Here is a 27,170-nt window from a genome sequence, read left to right as displayed (position 1 = left end):
AATCCTTAACAGTCAACGTGTTCTCTCTCTGTTTAGCTCATCGGACGAACCCCTCAAATGGCAGTTTGTCGATCAGTTTGTGTCCGAATCTGGGGTGAGAATTGTTTCGAATGCAAATTAAAAACCGCCCAAATCCGGTTTTCAGCTTCTCCTTGTGCGACCTAGGAGAAAAAAAGCAGCGTTGCCGGCTTGGCCTCCATCGGAGGGAAGGAAATCAAGGAGAAGAAGGTCTTCCTCAGCCTGGTGGGTACCAAAGGAATGGGCATCAGCATCTCCAGCGGTCCCACGCAGAAACCCGGCATCTACATCAGCAACGTCAAACCCGGTTCGCTATCGGCGGAGGTTGGACTTCAGGTAAGATGGAGAAGACCTGGAGGTCGGCGTGATGATTTGGACATTCCTGTTGATTGTGGATCACTTCCTATTGATTTTGGGTCATCCTAAATCACTTCCTGTTTATTTTTGGCCATCCTGAGTCACTCCCTGTTGATTTTGGGATAACTTGGGTCACTTCCTGTTGATTTTGGCTAAGCCCAGGTCACTTCCTGTTCATTTTATAGCAATACTGGGTCACTTCCTGTTGATTTTGGATCACCCTCTTTTGATTTGGGGTAATCCTAGGTCACCTCCTGTTGATTTTTGACATCCTGTGTCACTTCCTGTTTATTTTTGGCCATCTCGAGTCACTTCCTGTTGATTTTGGGTCACTTCCTGTCGATCTTGAATCAGCTCCAATTGAGTTTGGGAAATTCTGGGTCACTTCTTGTTTACTTTCCTTCTTGTTGGTTTTGGGTCATCTTCTGTTGATTTTGGGTAATCCTAGGTCACTTCCTGGTTATTTTTGGCCATCCTAGGTCACTTCTTGTTGATATCGGACCATCTTGGGTCACTTTGTGTTGATTTGGATCACCTCCGGTTGATTTTGGGTAATCCTAGGTCACTTCCTGTTTATTTTTGGACATCCTGGGTCACTTCCTATTGATTTTGGGTAATCCTATGTCACTTTCTGTTTGATTTTGGGCAATCCTGGATAACTTCCTGTTTATTTTTGGCCATCCTGAGTCACTTTCTGTTGATTTTGGGTAATCCTCGGTCACTTCCTGTTTATTTTTGGACATCCGAGGTCACTTCCTGTTGATTTTGGGCCATCTTGGATCACTTTCTGTTGATTTGGATCACTTTCTGTTGATTTTGGGTAATCCTGGGTCACTTCCTGTTTATTTTTGGACATTGGAGGTCACTTCCTGTTGAATTTGGGCCATCTTGGATCACTTCCTGTTGATCTTGAATCAGCTCCAATTGAGTTTGGGAAATTCTGGGTCACTTCTTGTTTACTTTCCTTCTTGTTGGTTTTGGATCATCTTCTGTTGATTTTGGGTAATCCTAGGTCACTTCCTGTTTATTTTTGGACATCCTGGGTCACTTCCTGTTGATTTTGGGCCATCTTGGGTCACTATCTGTTGATTTGGATCACTTTCTGTTGATTTTGTGTAATCCTAGGTCACTTCCTGCTGATTTTTTGACATCCTGGGCCACTTCCTGTTGATTTTGGGTAATCCTAGGTCAGTTCCTGTTTATTTTTGGACATCCGAGGTCACTCCCTGTTGATTTTGGGCCATCTTGGATCACTTCCTGTTGATTTGGCTCACCTTCTGTTGATTTTGGGTAATCTTAGGTCACTTCCTGCTGATTTTTTGACATCCTGGGCCACTTCCTGTTGATTTTGGGTAATCCTAGGTCAGTTCCTGTTTATTTTTGGCCATCCTGGGTCACTTTCTGTTGATTTTGGGTAATCCTGGGTCACTTCATGTTTATTTTTGGACATCCGAGGTCACTTCCTGTTGATTTTGGGCCATCTTGGATCACTTCCTGCTGATTTTTTGACATCCTGGGCCACTTCCTGTTGATTTTGGGTAATCCTAGGTCACTTCCTGTTTGATTTTGGGCAATCCCGGATCACTTTCTGTTGATTTTGGGCCATCTTGGGTCACTCCCTGTTTATTTGGATCACTTTCTGTTGATTTTGGGTAGTCCTAGGTCACTTCCTGTTGATTTTTTTGACATCTTGGGCCACTTCCTGTTGATTTTGGGTAATCCTAGGTCAATTCCTGTTTGATTTCGGGCAATCCTGGATCACTTCCTGTTTATTTTTGGCCACCCTGAGTCACTTTCTGTTGATTTTGTGTAATCCTAGGTCACTTCCTGTTTATTTTTGGACATCCGAGGTCACTTCCTGTTGATTTTGGGCCATCTTGGACCACTTTCTGTTGATTTGGATCACCTTCTGTTGATTTTGGGTAATCCTAGGTCACTTCCTGTTGATTTTTTTTGACATCCTGAGTCACTTCCTATTTGATTTTTGGCAATCCTGGATCGCTTACTGTTGATTTTGGGTAATCCTAGATCATTTCCTGTTTATTTTTGGCCTTCCCGGTCATTTCCTGTTAATTTTGGGCAATCCTGGTTTACTTCATGTTTATTTTGGGCCATCTTAGCTCACTTCCTCTTGATTTTGGGTAGTCCCAGGTTCCCTGTTGATTTTCGGCAGTCTTGAGTAACTTCCTGTTGATTTTTTTGTAATCCTAGGTCCCTTCCTGTTGATTTTGGGCCATCTTGGGTCATTTATTGTTGAATTTGGATGGCCTTCTGTTGATTTTGACTTATCCTAGGTCACTTTCTGTTTATCTTTGGCCATCCTAGGTCACTCCCTTTTGATTTTTGCCAATCTTGAGTCACTTTTTGTGGATCTTGGATTACCTCCTATTGATTTTGGCCAATCCTGGGTCACTTCCTGTTGATTTTGGGTCACTTCCTGTTTATTTCTGGCCATCCTGGGTGGCTTCCTGTTGATTTTCGGTCATCTTGGGTAACTTCGTGTTGATTTTGGGAAATCCCGGGACACCTACTGTATTGTTGTTGATTTTGGGTCTTGTAATTTTAATGTCAATGTGGGTGCACCTGATCTCTCTTGTCAACTGTCACAGTTTTATTTATTTATTTATTTTTCTTCTTCAGATTGGGGACCAGATTGTAGAAGTCAATGGGGTGGACTTCACCAATGTGGACCACAAGGAGGTAAGCATTTTTGAAGTAGGAGGGTGGCAGCGAATGAATGTCAATGGCAGACAATAAGTTTAGGGATTTTGGGTCACTTCCCGTGACGACTTCATTTTCATGTCAACGCATTGACTTTGATGGGAAGGTTGCTTCTGTTTATTTTCTTCTTCTCATAGGCTGTAAGAGTGCTGAAAAGCAGCAGGAGTCTGACCATTACCGTTCTGACCGGAGCCGTAAGTCATCTGTAACGTTCGATGCTAACGCTGTCATTTGGGCGCTGAACATTTCCCCATCAATCACGTCTTGACAACTCATTAACAGTACCTGTGTATTTCTTCATGGCTTGGCTATGGATAATAAATACGGTATGTCACAACAATATTGTCAGTGGATGTGATGAGATGATTTATTTTCTCAGGGCAGCGAACTGTTCATGACGGACGAGGAGCGTCTGGCTTTGGAGGCGCGACGGGAGCTGGAGCGGCAGGAGCTGATGCATCAGAAGAGGGTGGCTCTGGAGACCAACAAGATCCTTAAAGAGCAGCAGGAGAAGGAGAGGCAGTATGTGCCATTGACGCCGATAGACATCTTCCACACACATGCGGAAATATTATTAAATGCCTGGAGGAATGCGTTCAGTAAATTGCATAAAAATTATATTTACCCTCTCATGGCAGGCGTTATAGATTTGCAACAACTAAATCCTAATCACCTACTTCTTGTGATAATTTTTCTCAAATATCTGATTTTTTTTTTCTGATACTAAAATTAAATTTGGGCCTCAGAATGTAAATGATGAAAAATCTCCAAAATACAATTGAAAAACATAGATCAAATGAAATCATATAAAATAAAATTTTTTAAAAAATGCACAAAGAGTAAATTTATATTTTTATTTTATATTTTTATGCGCCAATATTTTTTCTGTATCTTTTTGCGCAATTATGTGCAAATATTGAAAAAAAAAAAAAAAAAAAGAATAATGGTAAATTTATATCATTAATTAGAGCTAAAAATGTCACAATAAAAAAAAAAAAAATGAATTTACAAAATAATTTTATATTTTCCTGTAAATTTTCAATTTTTCATGATTTTTGATGAATTTTTTAAAAATTAATTTTTAAAATTTAATTTTCTAAAATTTAATTGTATTAATCTTTTTTTTTTAATTTATTTATGATTTCTTTGAAATAATGATTTTTTTATTCTTTTACTCATTTTTTTTTATTTCGGATTTTCCGTTTTATATTGTATTTTTCCCAATAAAAATATATTTATGTAAACCTTTATTTAATGTACTTTATATATTCCCCAAATGGTTTTTGATGTATATTTAATAAAAATAAGTAAGAAGAAATCAAGGTAAATGTATATAAATAATTAATTAAAACTGTCACAATTAAAAGAATTTTTGTAGTTTACAGAATTATTTTGATATTTTCCTGTAAATTATTTTCTTGAATTTTTCATAATAATAATGAATTTTCGTTTTTTTAAAAAATTATTTTAAAAAAATGTTTTCATTCATTTTTATATCTTTCTGTAATTATTTAAAAAAAAAATTGAAATGATTATTTACTTTTTTATTTTCTTTTAAAAAAATAGGATTTTCACATTTTTTTCTGGTATTTTCCCGCTAAAAATGTTTATATATACATATTTTTAATGTACTTTATATATGGCCCAAATGGTTGTTAATACATATCTTAAAAAATATGGATGAATATACATATAATTAAATCAAATTAAAAATTGTCACAATTTGAAAATAAAATAACATTTATAGTTTACAAAATTATTTTTATATTTTCCTGTAAATTATTTTCTCAATTTTTCATAATTTTTGAAGAATTTTCTTTAAAAAAACGTTTTTTAAAATTTATTTTTTATTTAACTTTTATAATAATTTTTTTAAAAATTATTTTTGAAAATTATTGTTTTATTTATTCATTTTCTTTTTAGAAGTCTTTTACTGTTTATTTATTTTTTAGGCTTTTCCATTTTTTGGTGGTATTTTTCCAATAAAAATGACGTTTATATTTACATATTTTTAATGTGCTTTTCCCCCAACGATTTCCGACGTATATTTTTTTAAGTAAATTCTGGCATCAAGTGGCGTCCCTCGCTGCTAAGATGTTGCTATGTCAGTAACTCAAAAACTACGCATTCAATTATTATTATTATTATTTCTAATATGAGTTTTGAGACAGCGAATGGTGCATTTAATCCAATTGAACCGAATAAAATGCTCAAGAACGAAATCCGAAAAGCTCTTCAGCTGTCGTTTAATCCCTTCCCAGGAGGAAGATGGAAATCTCCCAAAAAGCTGCAGAAGAAGAACAACGCTACAAACAAGAAATGGAACGGTAACCGCTTCAATCAATTTCTCCCATTCCGGCTAACTTTCCCTAACTTTGCCACCCGCCGCAGAATCGAGGCGGCGGAGCGGAAACACCACAGAGAGTGGGAAGAAGACTACGGTACCCCCGAGCGCTCTCAGAGAACCCCGTCGCCCGCCCCGCCCGAAATGAAAAGCGCCTCGCCGCCGAAAGCCAAAAGCTCTCGTAAGACTTTTTGGTATTTTTTTCCCTCTCTCTATCTCTCGCGCCGTGCTTATCGTTATCGACCTATTAGACGAAGAAGCCGGCTCGTTGACCGACGACGAGGCCAATGAGAGCGAGCGGGAAGAGCAAGTGAGTGTGGACGAGAAAAAAAAAAAACGAGTCTGAATTTCCTTTGACAACCAAAAGGAACGTTTGGCATCTTTTTTCTGGAGTGAATCGACTTGCGTGGTTTGCTTGTAAATCCGCGGTACCGCCCGCGGTCATTAGTGACTCCACGATGAATTGACAAATTGACGAGTGGATGAATCCACTAATTCAGTGGTCCCCAGTGTTTCCCCTAAAATGCATGTGCACTATCGCACACTGCTTGCACATACTCAGCGCACAAGAAAATTTATGCAGCACACAAAATAAAATTCAACAGAAACATACTGTAGCGTCTAAACGCACCACACATCATACTCCACAGGAGAGCTCTGGCAAAGGGCGGTGGGACGGGCGGCTGGGCAGAAGCTCCATGCTGCGGTCCCACTGCCCCAAGCCAAGCTCTCCTATTTTAATGCATACATTGCACTACCCTCCCCTCACACCCCCATCACGGTGCTGGGTGATGGCTGTCAGTCGGGAACCTGGCAGCCACAGTAATAGGGTGGTAGGTGGGTCCCACACTTTTCTATATGGCGTGGCTCCTGGGGTGTGGCCTCCCCTCTGCCTCGGCTGCCGGCCGCGGGAGTAGGTTGGGGGGTCGGGTCTCCGATCTTGCATCGCCTCGTGGCAGTTCCTGGGCGTTCTCCTGCCTCCACCACCCCCACCCCCATTCTCCTCTTTCACTGGCCAATAGGCCCCCACATGGTGTAAACCGGAAATACATTTCGCTGACGATAGCACCAGCATATTAGTAACTAGTTTAGATGTTCAATGTATTTCTAGTTGCTGTTTGTGTATGTGTTTCTTTTCCTTCTTCTCTTGTATTTCTTTTCTTCTGTCTCCCCATAATCCCTTCCTGTTCGCTGCTTTGTCATAATAAAAAGGTATTTTGAATGATCACAATGGGAGTATGTCAGACTCTCAATGTGAAACATTAAAACTGTTCAGAATCCGGGCACTTAGACTTCCATTCTCTGTGTCAAACAGCTGAACAGGACAGGTTTAAAAAAAAAAAAAAAAAAAAAACAAAAAAAAAAAAACAAAACAAAAAAGAAACATACTGTAGCGTCACTAGGACTACTGTCAGCGCCGCAGTGATGTGTCAGCGCAACACTCCAATTGCTGCGTTCGATACGGCTACCCGACGCTCCCATTGGTAAGTTACTACATTACAATAGTATATACAGGTGGTTCAAGGGTTACGACTGTCGCAATCCAGGATGGGAATGCCCCCTTTTCCGGGTTGGGGTGTGGGCCGCGAGCACAGTGCCCTCCTGGGTCGGCCCGACCTGAGCCGCATCTCCTTGTGCTGGGTGCTGGGTGGGTGCTCCCCGGTACCATGCCGCGCACCCCTGTCGGCCCGAGGTTGAGTGGTGGGGCGCGCCTCCGTCCCTATCTCCAGCTTCGCCCAGGCCACTGCCATTCTGCCGGCAGGGCCATTGGTGGGCCCTCCTGGGGCCTGTGTGATCTGGGGTGGGGCCTGTTGTCCCCTGCTGGGTGGCTAGGTTGACTCTGGCGCGTGGTGTGGTGCCTTTTCGGGTATGCGGGGTAGGTGCCCAGGGGTGGGGGGGGTACCATGCCACGCAACCCTCTCGGCCCGGGGCTGGGTGGTGCGGCACGCCTCCGTCCCTTGGGCCTGTCTCCGGCTTTGCCCAGGCCATTCTGTTGTTCTGGCCATCGGCCGGCTCCCCTGGGGCCCATGTGATCTGGGGTGGGGCCTGTTGTCCCCAGCGGGGTGGGTAGGTTGTTTCCTGGTCTTTGGCGTGTGGTGTGGTGCCTGTTCGGGGATGCGGTGTAAAGTGCCCTCCATAATTATTGGCACCCCTGAAAAAGATGTGTTTTTTATAGGGCTGTCAAAATTATCGCGTTAACGCGCGGTAATTAATTTTTTAAATTAATCACGTTAAAATATTTGACGCAATTAACGCACATGTCCCGCTCAGACAGTATTCTGCCTTTTGGTAAGTTTTACAGCAAGGCTTTTTGTGCTGTTTAACAGCGAACTCTTGTGGTCGCTTTGCGACATGGTTTATTGTTTTCTTGCCAGTTCAATATGGCTGCACAACGTCTCGGGCTGATAATGTTGTGCTTATATGATCCTTGGACAAGATTTGTCCGTAAGTATGGTTGTTGTAAAGAATGTACATATTATGTTAGTAAGCGAAATGTTCTATTTTTTGTATGAGACGCTTTTTGTTTATGTTTAGTGAACCTGTATAGCGTGCTAAGCTAACGTTGTTGCTAATGCAATGCTTGTGTACTTTTTTTGGGAGTTTTACTACGGTCTAAAGAGAACAATGGTTTGAGGCCATTTTATTAATAAATCAGATGAAAAAGGAAGAAGTCTGATTATTAAGGTGTCATTCACTAGCTGTCTAGCTTTGGAAAAAGTAGACACTTCGGAGTGAAGACAGCATAGACAGATTTAAATGACAGTAGAGTGAAATGCCCACTACAGTCCTTATGTACCGTCTGTTGAATGTATATATCCATCTTGTGTCTTATCTTTCCATTCCAACAATTTATTTTACAGAATATATATATAATTTACAGAAAAATATGGCATATTTTATAGATGGTTTGAATTGCGATTAATTACGATTAATTAATTTTTAAGCTGTAATTAACTCGATTAAAAATTTTAGTTGTTTGACAGCCCTAGTTTTTTAGCTTCTAATATATATATATATTTTAAATTCAAATAATATGGGACCTTAATGGAAAAAAAGAGAAAAATCCAACCTTCGGTACAAGTGAATTCATTCAGTGGGGAAAAAAATCCCACATAAAGAAAAAATTATTTGACATCAAATAATGTGTGTCACAATTATTAGCACCCCTGGTGTTAATACTTTGTACAACCCCCTCACACAAAAATACACACGGTCCCAGTGCTTTGATCAGGTGAGACCAAGATTGAGCTTTTTGGCAACAAACACTCTAAGTGGGTCTGGTGTGCCACGAAAGATGCGCATGCTGAAAAGCACCTCATACCCACTGTGAAGTATGGGGGTGGGTCAGTGATGCTGTTTCGCTTCCAAAGGCCCTGAGAGCCTTGTTAGGGTGCATGGCATCATGAATGATTTGAAATACCAGGACATTTGAAATCAAAATCTGTTGCCCTCTGCCTGAAAGCTGAAGATGGGTCGTCACTGGGTATTTCAGCAAGACAATGACCCTAAACATATGGCCAAATCTACACAGACACAAAATCAAGCTCCTCCCATGGCCATCTCAGTGTCCAGACCTTGTTTTGTTGGCAAAAGGGGGCTGTACAAAGTATTAACACCAGGGGTGCTAATAATTGTGACACACATTATTTGATATCAAATACCGTATTGGCCCGAATATAAGACGGCCCTGATTATAAGACGACCCCCTCTTTTTCAAGACTCAAGTTTGAAAAAAGACTTTTTGAACACCAAATTAATTTTTATACAGAAAATAACTACCGTACATCCGAAACAATTGATTATAACAATATATTTGAGAGAAAAAGCATGTTATTTTGCCTCATTCAAATCTTAATATCTGAACATTTAAATATGCAAACTGCAATCACATTCGTAAATGAATGGCTTCTGGTTTTTGAAATGTAAATAAACCAATCTATTGTCATAAAACAACAAAATTGCAATAACTGCATTAACCATCAAAGTGAAGTCTAGCTGTAACTGTAGTCTTGAAACAAATCTGAATACGGAAAAACATTGCAATAAAATCATGCAAACTGGTTAAAATAGTAGCTGAGATCTGTCATGACAGAAAATCGCTTCAAGGATATCTGGCGCCATCTAGCGTCGTGAATGGGGAGAGTAGCTGAGATCTGTCAAGAAAGAACATCGCTTCAAATGATATCTGGCGCTTTCGAGCGTCGTGACTGGGTATAATGTCTAGACCGCAAATATAAGACGACCCCCTCTTATTTCAATGCAAAAAACACCGTCTTATATTCGGGCCAATACGGTAATTTTTTCTTTATGTGGGATTTTTTCCCCGCTGAATGAATGCACTTGTATTGAAGGTTGGAGTTTTCTCTTTGTTTCCATTAAGGTCCCATATTATTTGAGTAAAAAAAAATTATTAGAAGCTAAAAAACACATCTTTTTCAGGGGTGGCAATAATTATGGAGGGCACTGTAGGTGGCCAGGGTGCTCCCTGGTACCATGCCACACAACCCTCTCGGCCCGGGGTTGGGTGGTAGGGCGCGCCTACGTCCCTTGGGCCTGTCTCCGGCTCTGCCCAGGCGCCTGTGGCGGCTGCCACTGCCCTTCTGTTGGCAAGGCCATCGGCGAGCCCTTCTGGGGCCCTTGTGATCTGGGGTGGGGCCTGTTGTCCCCAGCTGGGTGGGTAGGTTGTCCCCTGGTCTTTGGTGTGTGGTGTGGTGCCTGTTCACGGATGTGGGGTAGGTGCCCAGGGTGCTCCCTGGTACCATGCCGCGCACCCCTGTCGGCCCGAGGTTGAGTGGTGGGGCGCGCCTCCGCCCCTTGGGCCTGTCTCCGGCTTCGCCCAGGCCACTGCCATTCTGTTGGCAGGACCATTGGTGGGCCTTCCTGGGGCCTGTGTGATCTGGGGTGGGCCTGTTGTCCCCAGCTGGATAAGTAGGTTGTCTCCGGTGCGTGGTGTTGTGCCAGTTCAGGAATGCGGGGTGGGTGCCGGGGTGGTGGGCGATATGGGGCGTCGGGAGTAATCTGAGGCAGGGGCTGGTCAGGATCCCGGTTCTTCTCTCGCACTACACACTTATTCATGTTTTCGTGGAGAGTCGGAACGGTGCCGTTCAGTCCCGGGCCAGCACCCCCTTGATTTTGATTCATCATACACCGAGAATGTGGGGTGGCCAGGACTGTTGGGGAGGGGGGGGTGTTGACACGGCAGTTGTCTCCCTGCTGCAAACCCAGACATTCCTGCACCTCTTTTTTCTTAATTAAAAAAAAAATGTAACCTGTCCTGTTTAGTTGTCTAAGTGTCTGATTGGTCTGAACAGTTTTAATGTATCACATAGGAGTATGACATAATCTCCTTTTTATTATTCAACATGCCTTGTTTATTAGGCATTAAAGCAGCGAACAGGAAGGGGTTATGGGGGGACAGAAAAAAAGAGAATATGAAAGAGACACAGAAGAAGCACAAACAACAAGAAATACATTGAATGCCTACACCAGACATGTCCAAAGTCCGGCCCGGGGGCCAGATGTGGCCCGCGGTCAAACTTCATCCGGCCCCCAGCCTCTGTCATAAAATCAGTTACGTCTGGCCCACACACAGACTTAATACCGTATTAGCCCAAATATAAGACAGTATTTTTTGCATTGAAATAAGACTGAAAAAGTGGGGGTCATCTAATATTCGCTGTCTAGACATTATACCCATTTACGATGCTAGATGGCGCCAGTTATCATTGAAGCGATGTTCTGTCATGAAAGATCTCAGCTACTCTCAAGTTTAACCAGTTTGCATGATTTTATTGCAATGTTTTTCCTTATTCAGATTTGTTTCAAGACTACAGTTACAGTTAGACTTCACTTTGATGGTTAATGCAGTTATTGCAATTTTGTTGTTTGGTTTATTTACATTTCAAAAACCAGAAGCCATTCATTTACAAATGTGATTGCACTTTAGTTTACATATTTAAATGTTCAAATATTATGATTTGAATGAGGCAAAATAACATGCTTTTTCTCTCAAATATATTGTTATAATCATTTGTTTCAGATGTACTGTAATTATTTTCTGTATAAAAATTAATTTGGTGTTCAAAAAGTCTTTTTCAAACATGAGTCATCAAAAAGAGGGGATCGTCTTATAATCAGGGCCGTCTTATATTCTGGCCAATACGGTAAATTGGTCAGCAGTTCTGCTACCAGCATATGAAGTAGCTTACACATTAAATGCTGCTCCTCATTTACCCACCAAGAGGCAGCAGCTCTCTAAGCAACATTACCATGTGTGACCCTTTACTTCCAATTTTCTAAAATGGCGACAATCAACAACAACAACAACAAAAAGATAGTTGACTGCGACGGCTGACGCTTCAAGGATAGGCGGAAATTGGACTACTTCTTCACTAAAATACGCAACAACTTGGTCTGGCTCATTTGCAAAGAGACAGTAGCTGTTTTTAAAAAGTTCAATGTGTGGTGATAATACCAAACAAGACATGCTGACATGTACGACAAGATTATAGGGAAGATATGCAGCGAGAAATTGTAGCAACTTGAAGCTAGTTTAATTTCACAGCAGCGGTATTTCGCAAGAGCCCGAGAGTCAAAAGAGAACGCCACAAAGGCTAGTTGCGAGATTGTTGAAATTATTAATTTAAAAAAATAATAAAGCAAATGTGACACCTAGAATGGCTTGCTAAAATTTGCTTAAATATATTGCTCTACGTAAAGGACGTCAGCCAAGGTCGGCCCCCCACATTTTTACCACACCAAATCTGGCCCCCTTTGCAAAAAGTTTGGACACCCCTGGCCTACACTAACTATGAATATGTTGGTGCTATCGTAAGCTAGTTGTATTTCCGATTGATACCTTGCATAGCATTCCGTGCTTTCATTAGAAACTATTCTATTTTGACATCGACTGTACTTCGACAACAAATCCGTGCTATCAGGCCGTTTTGGCAGACGGATGCACACAAACCATGGCTGAGGAAATCACAAAAAGGTTGCAGCAGGTTTTCACAAGTGCCTACTAGGGCACTTTCAAACTAAATGTTTCCAGCTTTCGGGGTTAATAACTTTAAAAGCTACTGGAAAAACCTGGAAAATTGGTCATGAAGGTCCTAATAAGTGCTTGAATTTGGCCATAAAAAAGTTGTATGAGCCCTGTATTTACATTTATTTAATACCAAACAAAAAACAAATGCACTCTGATTTCTGTGGCCCTTGATACGTCGCAAAATAATCAGTGATTATTCGACTCTCAAAAACACGGGTGGCCGCTTCATAGCCATAATAGCCTCATTTTGCTTCATCTCCATAGCATTTGGCTGGTTTTACCGCTACGAGGGGAAACTTCCTTCATTCCGCAAGGTATTGTCGTCTTTTCCTTGTGTGCTGTGAGAGCATTTCAACTTAGAATATGGATTGCCGTGGGTTTTTCAACTTTTTTTAACCAAGCGTGGACGTGAAGCACGTCTTGCCGTGACGGACGGTTTAGCTTTGACGTTGGCAAACTCTTCACACCGCAGAAAGGTGAGAAGAAGAAGAAAAAGAAAAAAATGTCCAGCGTGGACACCCTGCAGGAGCAGAGAAAAAACAAAAAGGAGATGGAGTTTGAGCTGAAGTTGGCCAAGGAGAAAGAAGAGATGTACGAGCGAGAGAAGCAGTTGAAGATCAACAGGCTGGTTCAGGAGGTACAAAGATGAAATATTTGTCTGAAATATTATAAACGAGCGCACGTTCGCTCGCGTGCGTTACTTACGCCAGGTTTCCGAGACGGAGAGAGAAGATCTGGAAGAGTCGGAAAAAGTCCAGCACTGGGTTGAACGTCTTTGTCAGACTCGCTTGGAGCAAATTTCCTGCGTGGAGAACGAGTCACCTGAGGTATACGGAAAAAGAAAAATCTTGTCATTGCAACTTTTGTGAAGTTTTTAAGCAGATTTTATTGGAAAGAAAGCTCAGGAGGAGAAAATGTATTGTCAAAATGGCCACAAGAGGGCGTTTTTGATTGCTCAAATGGGTTCTTAAGCTTTGTACTTGGAAGGTTACTCAGAAGTGTGGCTGCCACCAAAAAAAAAAAAAAAAGTCCAGTATCATGTTTTTACATGCTAGTACTACATAAAAACGTGATAGCTATCATCTTTAAAAAAATGTAATAACGATAATCCAAAACTATATCATGTAAAAGCCTTATACAAGCAAGTAAAACCATGATATTTATCATTTAAAACTGATAAATATCATCTAAAAAAGTAATAACTATCATGTAAAACCATGATGCTTATCATGCAAAAACGTCACAATTATTATGTAAAAAAAAAAAACAATACCAGCAAGAAAAACACGATAAATAAAATCTAAAAGCGAGATAATTATCATATAAAAATGTGATATTTATCATGTAAACTATATTTATCATGTAAAAGCCTTATACAAGCAAAACCATGATATTTATCATTTAAAACTGATAACAATCATCTAGAAAAAGTAATGACTATCATATAAAACCATGATGCTTATCATGCAAAAACCTGACAATTATCATGTAAAAACCTAATACCGGCAAGTAAAACCAGAATATTTATCATGTAAAAACCTGATAATTATCATGTAAAAATGTAACATTCATCATGTTAAAAAAACATGATAGCTATCATCTAAAAAAAAAAAAGCAATAACAATCATCAAAAACTATATCATGTAAAAGCCTTATACAAGCAAAACCATGATATTTATCATTTAAAACTGTGATAACAATCATCTAAAAAAGTAATAACTATAATGTAAAACCATGATGCCTATCATGCAAAAACTTGACAATTATCACGTAAAAACATAATACCAGCAAGAAAAACATAATAAATCTAAAAGCGAGATAACTATCATATAAAAATGTGATATTTATCATGTAAAAACGTGTTAACTAGCAAGTAAAAACATGATAGCTATCATCTAAAAAAGTAATAACTATCATGTAAAACCATGATATTTATCATGTAAAAGCCTTATACTAGCGAGTAAAACCATATTTATTATGTAAAAACTTGATAATTATCATGTGTAAAGCTAATATTTATCATGTAAAAACGTGTTAACTAGCAAGTAAAAACATGATCGCCATCATCTGAAAAAGTAATAACTATAATGTAAATTCATGATTTTTATCATGTAAAAGCCTTACACTAGCAAGTAAAGCGATGATATTTATCACGTAAAAACGTGATGGCTATCATCTAAAGTAATAACTATCGTGTAAAACCATAATATTTATCATGTATAAAGCTAATATTTATCATGTAAAAACGTTATAATTATCATGTAAAAACGTAATATTTATCATTTTAAAAAATGTTAACTAGCAAGTAAAAATATGGTAGCTATTATCTAAAAAAAGTAATGACTATCATGTAAAACCATGATGCTTATCATGCAAAAACCTGACAATTATCATGTAAAAATCTAATACCGGCAAGTAAAACCAGGATATTTATCATGTAAAAACGTGATAATTATCATGTAAAAGCCTTATACTAGCAAGTAAAGCGATGATATTTATCATGTAAAAACGTGATGGCTATCATCTAAAGTAATAACTATCGTGTAAAACCATAATATTTATCATGTATAGAGCTAATATTTATCATTTAAAAACGTTATAATTATCATGTAAAAACGTAATATTTATCATTTTAAAAAATGTTAACTAGCATGTAAAAATATGGTAGCTATTATCTAAAAAAAAGTAATGACTATCATGTAAAACCATGATGCTTATCATGCAAAAACCTGACAATTATCATGTAAAAACCTAATACTGGCAAGTAAAACCAGGATATTTATCATGTAAAAACGTGATAATTATCATGTAAAAGCCTTATACTAGCAAGTAAAGCGATGATATTTATCATGTCAAAACGTGATGGCTATCATCTAAAGTAATAACTATCGTGTAAAACCATAATATTTATCATGTATAGAGCTAATATTTATCATGTAAAAACGTGTTAACTAGCAAGTAAAAACATGATAGCTATCATCTAAAAAAGTAATAACTATCATGTAAAACCATGATATTTATCATGTAAAAGCCTTATACTAGCGAGTAAAACCATATTTATTATGTAGAAACTTGATAATTATCATGTGTAAAGCTAATATTTATCATGTAAAAACGTGTTAACTAGCAAGTAAAAACATGATCGCCATCATCTGAAAAAGTAATAACTATAATGTAAATTCATGATTTTTATCATGTAAAAGCCTTACACTAGCAAGTAAAGCGATGATATTTATCACATAAAAACGTGATGGCTATCATCTAAAGTAATAACTATCGTGTAAAACCATAATATTTATCATGTATAAAGCTAACATTTATCATGTAAAAACGTTATAATTATCTTGTAAAAACGTAATATTTATCATTTTAAAAAATGTTAACTAGCAAGTAAAAATATGGTAGCTATTATCTAAAAAAAAGTAATGACTATCATGTAAAACCATGATGCTTATCATGCAAAAACCTGACAATTATCATGTAAAAACCTAATACCGGCAAGTAAAACCAGGATATTTATCATGTAAAAACGTGATAATTATCATGTAAAAGCCTTATACTAGCAAGTAAAGCGATGATATTTATCATGTAAAAACGTGATGGCTATCATCTAAAGTAATAACTATCGTGTAAAACCATAATATTTATCATGTATAAAGCTAATATTTATCATTTAAAAACGTTATAATTATCATGTAAAAAATGTAATATTTATCATTTTAAAAAATGTTAACTAGCAAGTAAAAATATGGTAGCTATTATCTAAAAAAAGTAATGACTATCATGTAAAACCATGACGCTTATCATGCAAAAACCTGACAATTATCATGTAAAAACCTAATACCGGCAAGTAAAACCATGACATTTATCATGTAAAAGCATGATAATTATCATGTAAAAACATAATAGCTATCATGATCATAAATGATCATGTCAAAATGTAATACCAGCAAGAAAAACAAGATAGCTATCATCTAAAAAGTAATAACTATCATGTAAAACTATTATATTTCTAATTGTTCCATTTTTCCAACCAATGCTTTTTATGTGCTATATTTTATTGCTAAATTCAGTTAAAAATGAGAATCTTCCAGTAAAACATTCACATAATAATAAAAAAATACGAATAAAGAAAATATGAAAATTACAAATAAATAAAATAACGTTATAATATGGTTATTTTGGGAAAAACAAAAGAATCAATTTTGAATGTAATTTTCTGTTTCAATTTTTTATATATGTACTATTTTTATGTACAAATTTAGCCATCAATGGGTTAAACAGCAACATCAGTACTGGAGTCACCAAATGTAACAGTATTTTTACTTGAGTAAGGTGTACTCTGGAGAAAGAATGTTTATGTTTGAACTGTTTAGTTGTCCCCTCCGCTCTCCCCTCCTTCGGAGCCCAAAGTCAAACGTTTCCCCGGAGGTTTGCACCTGGCCACCACCGACCTGGACGACATTAATTTGGATGAGGTGGATCAGAGCCTGAAGGGGCCCCTGAAGAGATTGGCCCCCACGGCCCCGACGACGATAAGCCAGCCTCCTCCTCCTCTGCCTCTGCCGCCCCCTTCGCCCAAACTCAACCCCACCCTCCCCAACCGGAAACCCCCTTCCACCTCGTCCACCGTGACCAGAGGTGCGTAGGTTACACGCATGATTTAAATCTTGCAATATGACAACTTTTTTTCTCGTACTAATATACGGCTTTAATCTCATAATTTTACAATGTATGACTTCAATCTCATAATATTCAGTTGTTTATCTCATACTATGACTTTAATCTCATAATGTGACGACTATTTTTCTCCTACTAATCCCCTAATTTTCCAATTTAAACACATGACTTTCATCTTGTAATATTATTGTTTTTTCTATGATTCTCTGATTTTATTCCCGTAATATTACTTTATTTTCTAGAACTAATACTACCAACTTTAAACTCATATTACAACAGATGACTTTAATCTTGTAATATTACTAATTAGTGCTGCAACGATTAATCGATTAACTCGAGTATTCGATTAGACAAAAAATATTCAAATTAAATTTTGTCGCTTCGAGTATTCGTTTAACTAAAGTGGCGTTGTAATGGTTTATTTTGAAAGTGTTTACATTTAGTTTTATTGATAAGGGTGGGTACACTGCCCTCTGGTCTGCCTCTTTTTACATGGCTGAATCCAACTGCTCCCTGTTAAGACCAACGTAAGCTACGTTTTTGTTTGAGCTAATGTTTTTTTAATGCATTGATTGATTGCTTGATTTAGTATATATTTAGCCGTTTTTTTGTGGGAATATGTGTCTGAACCATTTGTTAAGAGCATTGTAAAAAAACAAACAAACAAAAAAAACAGCATTTTATAGCATTTAAGATAGCTTACTTTTTCTGTGTAAATTAGCCAATTGTTCTTTTGGTGTACATAGAGTTTATACCTTTTCAGGCTCAACACGGGTATTTTAATTTTTCATGTTCCTTATCCGATTACTCGATTATTCCAACTAACAAGTCCATCGATTAATCGACTACTAAAATATTAGATAGCTGCAGCCCTATTACTAATACTACAATCTTAATCTCATAATAATACAACATATGACTTTAATCTCATAATGTTTTTTTTTCCTCATATGATGACTTTAATCCCATAATTTTACGACTTTTTTTCTCGTACTAATACTACGACGTTTATTTCGTACTTTTACGGTTTTAAATCCATTCTAATACAACGTATGACTTTAATCTCGTAATGTTACGACTTTTCGTTTTTTTCCCTCGGACTAATACTGTGACTTTGATTATGTAATATTACAACTTTAAAGTCATATGTTGAATTATTATGAATTTAATCTCGTCATGTTACGACTTTTTTTTTTCTTGTAGTGATACTGTGACTTTAATCTTGTAATATTACTAATACTACAACTTTAATCTCATAATAATACAACATATGACTTTAATCTCATAATATTATGTTTTTTTTCTCGTCTCATGACTTTAATCCCATAATATTATGACTTTTTTCTCGCACTAGTACTATGACCTTAATCTGGTAATTTTATGATTTTAAATTCATTATAATACAACGTATGACTTTAATCTCGTAATGTTTTGCCTTTTTTTCCCCTCGTACTAATACTGTGACTTTGATTATGTAATATTACAACTTTAAAGTCATATGTTGAATTATTATGAATTTTATCTCGTAATGTTACGACTTTTTTTCTCTCGTACTAATACTGTGACTTTAATCTAGTAATACTACTAATACTACAACTTTAATCTCATAATACAACATATGACTTTAATCTCATAAAATTATATTCATTTTTCTCGTCTCATGACTTTAATCCCATAATATGACTGTTTTTTCTCGCACTAGTACTACGAACTTAATCTCGTAATTTTACGATTTTAAATTCATTATAATACAACATATGACTTTAATCTCATAATGTTATGACTTTTTTCCCCCTCGTACTAATACTGTGACTTTGATTATGTAATATTACAACTTTAAAGTCATACGTTTAATTATTATTAATTTAATCTCGTAATGTTACGACTTTTTTTTCTCGTACTAATACTATGACTTTAATTTTGTAATATTACTAATACTACAATCTTAATCTCATAATAATACGACATATGACTTTAATCTCATGTTTTTTCTCATGTGATGACTTTAATCCCATAATTTTACGTTTTTTTTCTCATACTAATACTATGACGTTTATCTCATAATTTTACGATTTTAAATTCATTATAATACAACGTATGACTTTAATCTCGTAATGTTACTTTTTTCCCCCTCGTACTAATACTGTGACTTTGATTATGTAATATTACAACTTTAAAGTCATACGTTTAATTATTATTAATTTAATCTCGTAATGTTACGACTTTTTTTTCTCGTACTAATACTATGACTTTAATTTTGTAATATTACTAATACTACAACTTTAATCTCATAATAATACAACATATGACTTTAATCTCATAATATTATGTTTTTTTTTGTCCTTTGATGACTTTAATCCCATAATATTATGACTGTTTTTTTTCCCCGTACTAATACTACGACTTTAATCTCGTAATTTTACGATTTTAAATTCATAATAATACAATGTATGACTTTAATCTCGTAATGTTACGATTTTTTTTCTCATACTAATACTGACTTTCATCTTGTAATATTATTAATACTACAACTTTAATCTCATAATAATCCAACATAACTTTAATCTCATAATATTATGTATTTTTTCCTCGTTTGATGACTTTAATCCCATAATATTATGACTTTTTTTTTCTCGTACTAGTACTATGACTTTAATCCCGTAATTTTAAGATTTGAAATTCATAATAATACAACGTATGACTTTAATCTCGTACTGTTACGACTTTTTTTTTTCTCGTACTAATACTGTGACTTTGATTATGTAATATTACAACTTTAAATTAATAATAATACAACGTATGACTTTCATCTCGTAATGTTACGACATTTTTTTTCTCGTACTAATACAGTGACTTAAATAATTATGTAATATTACAACTTTAATCTCATAATAATACAACATATGACTTTAATCTCATAATGTTTTTTTTCCTTATATGATGACTTTAATCCCATAATATTACGGCAGTTTTTTTTCTGGTACGTAATACTCCGACTTTAATCTCATAATTTTATGATTTTTAATTCATAATAATACAACATATGACTTTAATCTCGTAATGTTACGACTTTTTTTTCTCTCGTACTAATACTGTGACTTTAATTCTGTAATATTCCGACTTTAAGATCATAATATTACAAAGCATGACTTTATTCTCATAATAGTATGGAAATTTCCTCGTATTAATACTTTGAATATAATCTCGTAATATTACAATTTAAAACTTGTAATATTAACATTAGCATGACTTTATTCTCGTTATATATACCATATATATTTTCCCATACTAATAATACGACTTTTTTTTCTTCCTTTTCTCTAATACTCCGACGTAGGAATCTGATGAATTTGGTGTATTTTTTGTTGTTGTTCGTTAAAATGTAAATTATTCCATGTTTCTTTGTTGTTGTTTTTTTTTTCTCTGTCTGAAATCAATCAGACGTTATAAGCAATTTACTGTACTTAAGTGAATTTTTGAGTCATTTTGATGTAAACATTTTGGCTACTCTACCCACCTGTGACCGTGACCATCAAAGGGCGCCGAGCCCGAGCGTCTCGAGCTTCCCCTCAGCCCACCCCGCCGCCGCCGCCACCCCCTCCTCCTCCTCCGCCCCCGCCCCCTCCGCCGCCACCTCCGCCGCCCCAGCATCATCACCCGTCTTCACCCGCGAGCCCACCTGAGCGCAGGAGCGAGTGGGAGGCGGGGGGCTACCTCCCGAGGGGCGGCATCTACTCAGCTAGCGCTAGCGAAATGTCCTACCCGTCTAGTCCGAAGGTTAGATCCTCTCATAGAAGTGGTGCAACGTGTCGGACTAGCTTGAAACCTGTGATTAGCACCAGCATTTGGATGATTCTCATGAAAGCTATGCATTACGGTAATGAAGGAAGTTTACTAAAGCTAGCTTAACATAGCAGAATGCTATGATGACTCATCAGTTTGAGCCTCATAATATTTTATTGATGGTAGCTGTATATTGCATCCAAATCACAATATTTATACATAATAAAATTCAGGACACTAAGGGGCACAAAATACAGATAGACAAATTTTGGCAAAAACGTACAGTTCGGGCACAATTTGCCAAAAACATACCCATTCATTTTTAACAGGCAAAATTTCCCATTCATTTCAAAGACACAAAGACTAACGTTCACTCGTATTTATTTCCCACCAGTGACTCAATATCAACAGGAAGTTACCCCTAAAAGTCCCCAAATCAACAGGAAGTGACCCCGAACTGCCTCATATCAACAAAAAGTGACCCTATATCTACAGGAAGTTACCCCTAAGAGCCCTAAATTCAAAAGGAAGTGACCCCAAAATTCCCCCTGATCAACAGGAAGTGACCCGATAACAACAGGAAGTGACTCCGAAATGGCTCAAAAGTAACAGAAAGTGACCCAGAAATTGCCCTAGATCAACAGGAAGTGACCCGATAACAACAGGAAATGACTGCAAAATGGCTCAAAAGCAACAGGAAGTGACCGAGTATGAACAGGAAGTGACCCCAAAATGCCCTCTAATCAACAGGAAGTGACTCCCAAATGGCTCAAAAGCAACAGGAAGTCATCCAATATCAACAGGAAGTGACCAGCAAATGTCCCCTAATTAATAGGAAGTGACCCAGTATGAACAGGAAATAACCCCATGTCAACAAGAACTGACCCCGAAATTCCCCCTGATCAACTGGAAGTGGCCCGACAACAACAGGAAGTGACTCCGAAATGACTCATATCAACAAAAAGTGACCCTATATCTACAGGAAGTTACCCCTAAGAGCCCTAAATTCAAAAGGAAGTGACCCCAAAATTCCCCCTGATCAACAGGAAGTGACCCGATAACAACAGGAAGTGACTCCGAAATGGCTCAAAAGTAACAGAAAGTGACCCAGAAATTGCCCTAGATCAACAGGAAGTGACCCGATAACAACAGGAAATGACTGCAAAATGGCTCAAAAGCAACAGGAAGTGACCGAGTATGAACAGGAAGTGACCCCAAAATGCCCTCTAATCAACAGGAAGTGACTCCCAAATGGCTCAAAAGCAACAGGAAGTCATCCAATATCAACAGGAAGTGACCAGCAAATGTCCCCTAATTAATAGGAAGTGACCCAGTATGAACAGGAAATAACCCCATGTCAACAAGAACTGACCCCGAAATTCCCCCTGATCAACTGGAAGTGGCCCGACAACAACAGGAAGTGACTCCGAAATGACTCAAAAGCAACAGGAAGTTACCCAATATTAACAGGAAGTGACCCCCAATATGCATCTAAATCAATAGGAAGTGACTCAATAGCAACAGGAAGTGACCCTGAAATAACCCCAGATCAACAGGAAGTGACCCAACATAAACAGGAAGTGACCACCAAATGTCCCCTAATCAATAGGAAGTGACCCAACATAAACAGGAAGTGACCAACAAATGCCACCTAATTAACAGAATGACCCTAACACAATGACAACAGGAAGTGAACCCAAAATGCTCCACGCAAAATGATATGAACACAAAATTAACCCTAAAAGCCCCAAAATCCAGGGGAATTGACCCAATATAAAAAAAATGACCTCAGATCAATAACAAGTGACCCGATAGCAACAGGACGTGACCCTGGAATACCCCTAGACGAACAGGAAATGACCTGAAGTAATCGCTCCGTGACCCTGAATTGTCTCCGAATCAACAGGAAGTGACCCGGCATAGACAGTAAAAGACCCTGAAATGCTTCAAAATCAACAGGAAGTGACTTGATATCAACAGAAAGGGACCCTGAAATTCCTCAATCAACAAGAAGTGACCTAGTATGAACAGGAAGTGAACCTAATAGCCCCAAAATCAACAGGAAGTGACCCAATAACAACAAGTGACCCTGAAATAGATCAACAGGAAGTGATCTGAAGTAACCCTAACCCTAAGTGACCCTGAATTGCATCCAAATCAACAGGAAGTGACCCCCAAAGAGCCCTAATCAACAGGAAATGACGCGATATCAACAGGAAGTGACCCTGAAATGCCTCAAAATCAACAGAAAGTGACCTGATAGCAACAGAAAGTCACCCCCGAAATTCCCCCAGATGAACAGGAAGTGAACCTAATAGCCCCAAAATCAACAGGAAGTGACCCAATTATAACAAGTGACCCTGAAATACCCCCAGATCAACAGGAAGTGACCTGAAGTAACCCTAACCCTAAGTGACCTTGAATTTCATCCAAATCAACAGGAAGTGACCCCCAAAGACCCCTAATCAACAGCAAATGACGCGATAGCAACAGGAAGTGACCTTGAAATCCCTGAAAATCAACAGAAAGTGACCTGATAGCAACAGAAAGTCACCCCCGAAATTCCCCCAGATGAACAGGAAGTGAACCTAATAGCCCCAAAATCAACAGGAAGTGACCCAATTATAACAAGTGACCCTGAAATACCCCCAGATCAACAGGAAGTGACCTGAAGTAACCCTAACCCTAAGTGACCCTGAATTGCATCCAAATAAACAGGAAGTGACCCCCAAAGACCCCTAATCAAAAGGAAATGACGCGATATCAACAGGAAGTGACCCTGAAACGCCTCAAAATCAACAGAAAGTGACCTGATATCAACAGGAAGTCACCCCCGAAATTCCCCTAGATGAACAGGAAGTGATCCCAAAATGCCCCCAAATCAACAGGAAGTGACCTAAATCCGTTAAAAACATATTTTGGTATCATATGGTGGACTGGGCCACATCATAGAAATAACCATTTGTCAATTAAAAATGAACTATTGCAGGTTCTCATGACTATATAACTGAAATCTTCAAAGGCATAGTTTAGCTTAGCTTCATGAGAATTACCCATTTAGCATTAGCACATGAAGTTGTCACAGTTTTGAAGGCAGCACAACAAATTGCCCTTCCATGCATCCTAGTGTGTTCCCTCGTCTTGGTTCGTTTTTAACTCATTGGCTATAGACGTCCAATCCATTTGAAGTGGGAGGGTTGTCAGTGAGTGGACGAATGTTGGTTTTAGCTTTGACATTGATCAAATAATCTTTGGTTGAGAAATAAGCAAGCAATGACTTAATTTTAATGTTAATGCATTGACTTGGGTGGAAACACTGCCCCAACCAATATGGCCGCCGGCCTGGGGCCATGTTGGGAGAGGCAAAGACCGCTCTTTTCATGCCTCCAAGATGAATGAATGGACGTTCATTCGCTGCCATTTCCCCACCTGGAATGGATTGGATGTCTACTAGTGAGTACTCTTGCATCTCATTGGCTACCATTGACAGCTGTAGACGTCCGATATATTTGAAGTGGGAGGGTTGTCAGTGAGTGGACGAATGTTGGTTTTAGCTTTGACATTGATCAAATAATCTTTGGTTGAGAAATAAGCAAGCAATGACTTAATTTTAATGTTAATGCATTGACTTGGGTGGAAACACTGCCCCAACCAATATGGCCGCCGGCCTGGGGCCATGTTGGGAGAGGCAAAGACCGCTCTTTTCATGCTTCCAACATGAATGAATGGACGTTCTTTCGCTGCCACCTCCCACTTGGAATGGATTGGATGTCTACTAGTGAGTACACTTGCATCTCATTGGCTACCATTGACAGCTGTAGACGTCCAATATATGTGAAGTGGGAGGATTGGCAGCGAGTGAACGAACATTTGTTCTAGCTTTGACATCGATAAAATAATAATCTTTTTAAAACTGGTTGAGAAATAAGCTAGCTACAACTTCATTTTAATGTTTATGCATTGACTTGGATGGGTATGTCGCCCCAACCAACATGGCCGCCGACCCGAGGCCATGTTGGTAGGGCCAATGAAAGGTGCTTCTGAAGTGAGTGAATGAACATTCATTCACTGCCACCCTCCCACTTCAAATGGATTGGACATATACTAGTGATACATTTACAGTAGAAATTAACTCATTGGTCGCCATGACGGAGATAGACGTCCAATCCATTTGAAGTGGGACGGTTGGCAGCAAATGAACATTCCTCCCCTCTCCATAAAGATTGGATGTCTACTAGTGATCAACTAATTTGTGGGTTGGTTGCATCGTGTTTATAGGGAAAGAGCAAATTTTGTTTTTTATCTTTGTGGCTGCCATTGATGGCTATAGACGTCCAATCTATTTGAAGTGGGAGGGTTGACAGTGAGTGAATTAACGTTGGTTTTAGTTTTGACTCTGATCAAATGTAATCTTTTAAAAAGTAGTTGAAAAATAAGCTAGCTGTCACTTCATTTTAATGCCAATACATTGACTTGAGTGGGAACAATGCCCCAACCAACATGGTCGCCGGCCTACGGCCATGTTGGTAAGGTCCTTTCGTACTTCTGATGTGAGTGAACGAACGTTCATTCGCTGCCATCCTCCCAGTTTGAACGGATTGGACGTCTACTATCTTCATCTTGCATCTCATTGGTTACCATTGACAGCGAAAGACATCCAATTCATTTGAAGTGGGAGTGAACGAACGTTGGTTGTAGCTTTGACGTTGATCAAATATCGTTGCCCCGACCAATGTGGCCGCCCTATTTGTCCGCCATGTTGGTAGGGGCGATGAATGCTCGTGCTTCTGACGTGATTTGAAATGAGTTTATCACTAGTAGACGTCCAATCCATTTGAAGTGGGAGGGTTGGCAGCGAATAAGCATTGGTTAATTCATTGCCAACTGTTAGATGATTGGACGCCACATGATTGGACGGCTCTCGCCGTCCATGTTCTGGATTAGTAGTGCAGTGATTCTGTTTTTGTTGTGGTGTTTTTCTGTTTGAGATGTTTAAAAACCTTTATAGCACAGGTGTCAAACTCGTGGGCCGGGGGCCAGATCTGGCCCGCCGTATTATTTTGAGTGGCCCGCGAAAGTAAATCACGCGCGTAGACTTCCTGTTTCTCGCTAAAATAAAATTTATATAAAATTGCTGTAGAAATTCCAAAATGTTAGTTTTTAACTCTTTACCATTTTAAACACAAAAAATAACTATGGCTGTCAAACGATTAAAATTTTTAATCGAGTTAACCACAGCTTAAAAATTAATTAATCGTAATCAATCGCAATTCAAACCATCTATAAAATATGAGATATTTTTCTGTAAATTATTGTTGGAATGGAAAGATAAGACACAAGACGGATATATACATTCAACATACTGTACATGAGTACTGTATTTGTTTATTATAACAATAAATCAACAAGATGGCATTAACATTAACATTCTGTTAAAGCGATCCTTGGATAGAAAGACTTGTAGTTCTTAAAAGATAAATGTTAGTACAAGTTATAGAAATTTTATATTAAAACCCCTCTTAATGTTTTCGTTTTAAGAACATTTGTAAAATTTTCAATCAAAAAATAAACTAGTAGGTCGCCATTGTTGATGTCAATAATTACACAATTCTCATGGTCATAAAATCAGTCGCACCCAAGCGCCAGCAGAGGGCGACAAAACTCCAAAGAACACAAGTAACAAGTGCACAAGACCCTTTGCTGTCATTTTATTCTGTTTGAGCGGGGCATGTGCGTTAATTGCGTCAAATATTTTAACGTGATTAATTTAAAAAAAAATTACCGCCCGTTAACGCGATCATTTTGACAGCCCTAAAAATAACATAAATTTTTTAATCAAAAGAGAAAAAATTATATCAAAGAGAATGTTTACTGTTCCGATTTTTCATGAATTAAAAATTGTAAATTAATACAATAATGAAAAATATGTAAAATATATGCTGTAAAGGGGTTTAACAAACAGGTTTTGGACAGTTAAAATCAAATAGATTCATCGTCGATCAAAATGATTTATTTGATTACCGATTAGTTGTCGATTAATCGTGATTGCCCGTGACAAAGATGAGTTTGACACCCCCGCTTTCAAGCTTGCATTCATTTCTACATTGTGTTTCATTGTATTTAACTGTGGTTCAGGTTGTGAGAAATACCTCCCATGCCAGTCGCATTTCTACTCCTTCCTTGGTGAGTTGAAGTACACGTTTTACATTTTATTTCTCT

At 37.9% G+C, this 27,170-nt stretch overlaps 1 protein-coding gene across 4 annotated transcripts in view; it reads left to right on the top strand.

Moving 5' to 3' along the window:
* The window catches only part of ush1c (Usher syndrome 1C), a 72,676-nt gene that overhangs the window by 23,163 nt on the left and 22,343 nt on the right, over positions 1-27,170 (top strand). For 3 of the 4 annotated variants that reach the window (XM_057837367.1, XM_057837366.1, XM_057837365.1), the window contains exons 7-19: positions 37-94; positions 166-354; positions 3,016-3,075; positions 3,234-3,290; positions 3,476-3,618; positions 5,358-5,423; positions 5,488-5,621; positions 12,753-12,802; positions 12,961-13,125; positions 13,199-13,315; positions 16,865-17,129; positions 20,707-20,945; positions 27,087-27,134. In XM_057837367.1, coding sequence (XP_057693350.1) covers positions 37-94; positions 166-354; positions 3,016-3,075; positions 3,234-3,290; positions 3,476-3,618; positions 5,358-5,423; positions 5,488-5,621; positions 12,753-12,802; positions 12,961-13,125; positions 13,199-13,315; positions 16,865-17,129; positions 20,707-20,945; positions 27,087-27,134 — 1,591 coding nt within the window. Of the gene's footprint in view, positions 1-36; positions 95-165; positions 355-3,015; positions 3,076-3,233; positions 3,291-3,475; positions 3,619-5,357; positions 5,424-5,487; positions 5,622-5,691; positions 5,751-12,752; positions 12,803-12,960; positions 13,126-13,198; positions 13,316-16,864; positions 17,130-20,706; positions 20,946-27,086; positions 27,135-27,170 lie in introns of all 4 variants that reach the window. The other variant, XM_057837368.1, reaches the window with a different exon arrangement.

This window comes from Corythoichthys intestinalis, chromosome 5, assembly GCF_030265065.1.
Source record: "Corythoichthys intestinalis isolate RoL2023-P3 chromosome 5, ASM3026506v1, whole genome shotgun sequence".
In the NCBI taxonomy this organism is placed as follows: Eukaryota; Metazoa; Chordata; class Actinopteri; order Syngnathiformes; family Syngnathidae; genus Corythoichthys; species Corythoichthys intestinalis.
This window is presented reverse-complemented; position numbering and strand designations above follow the sequence as displayed.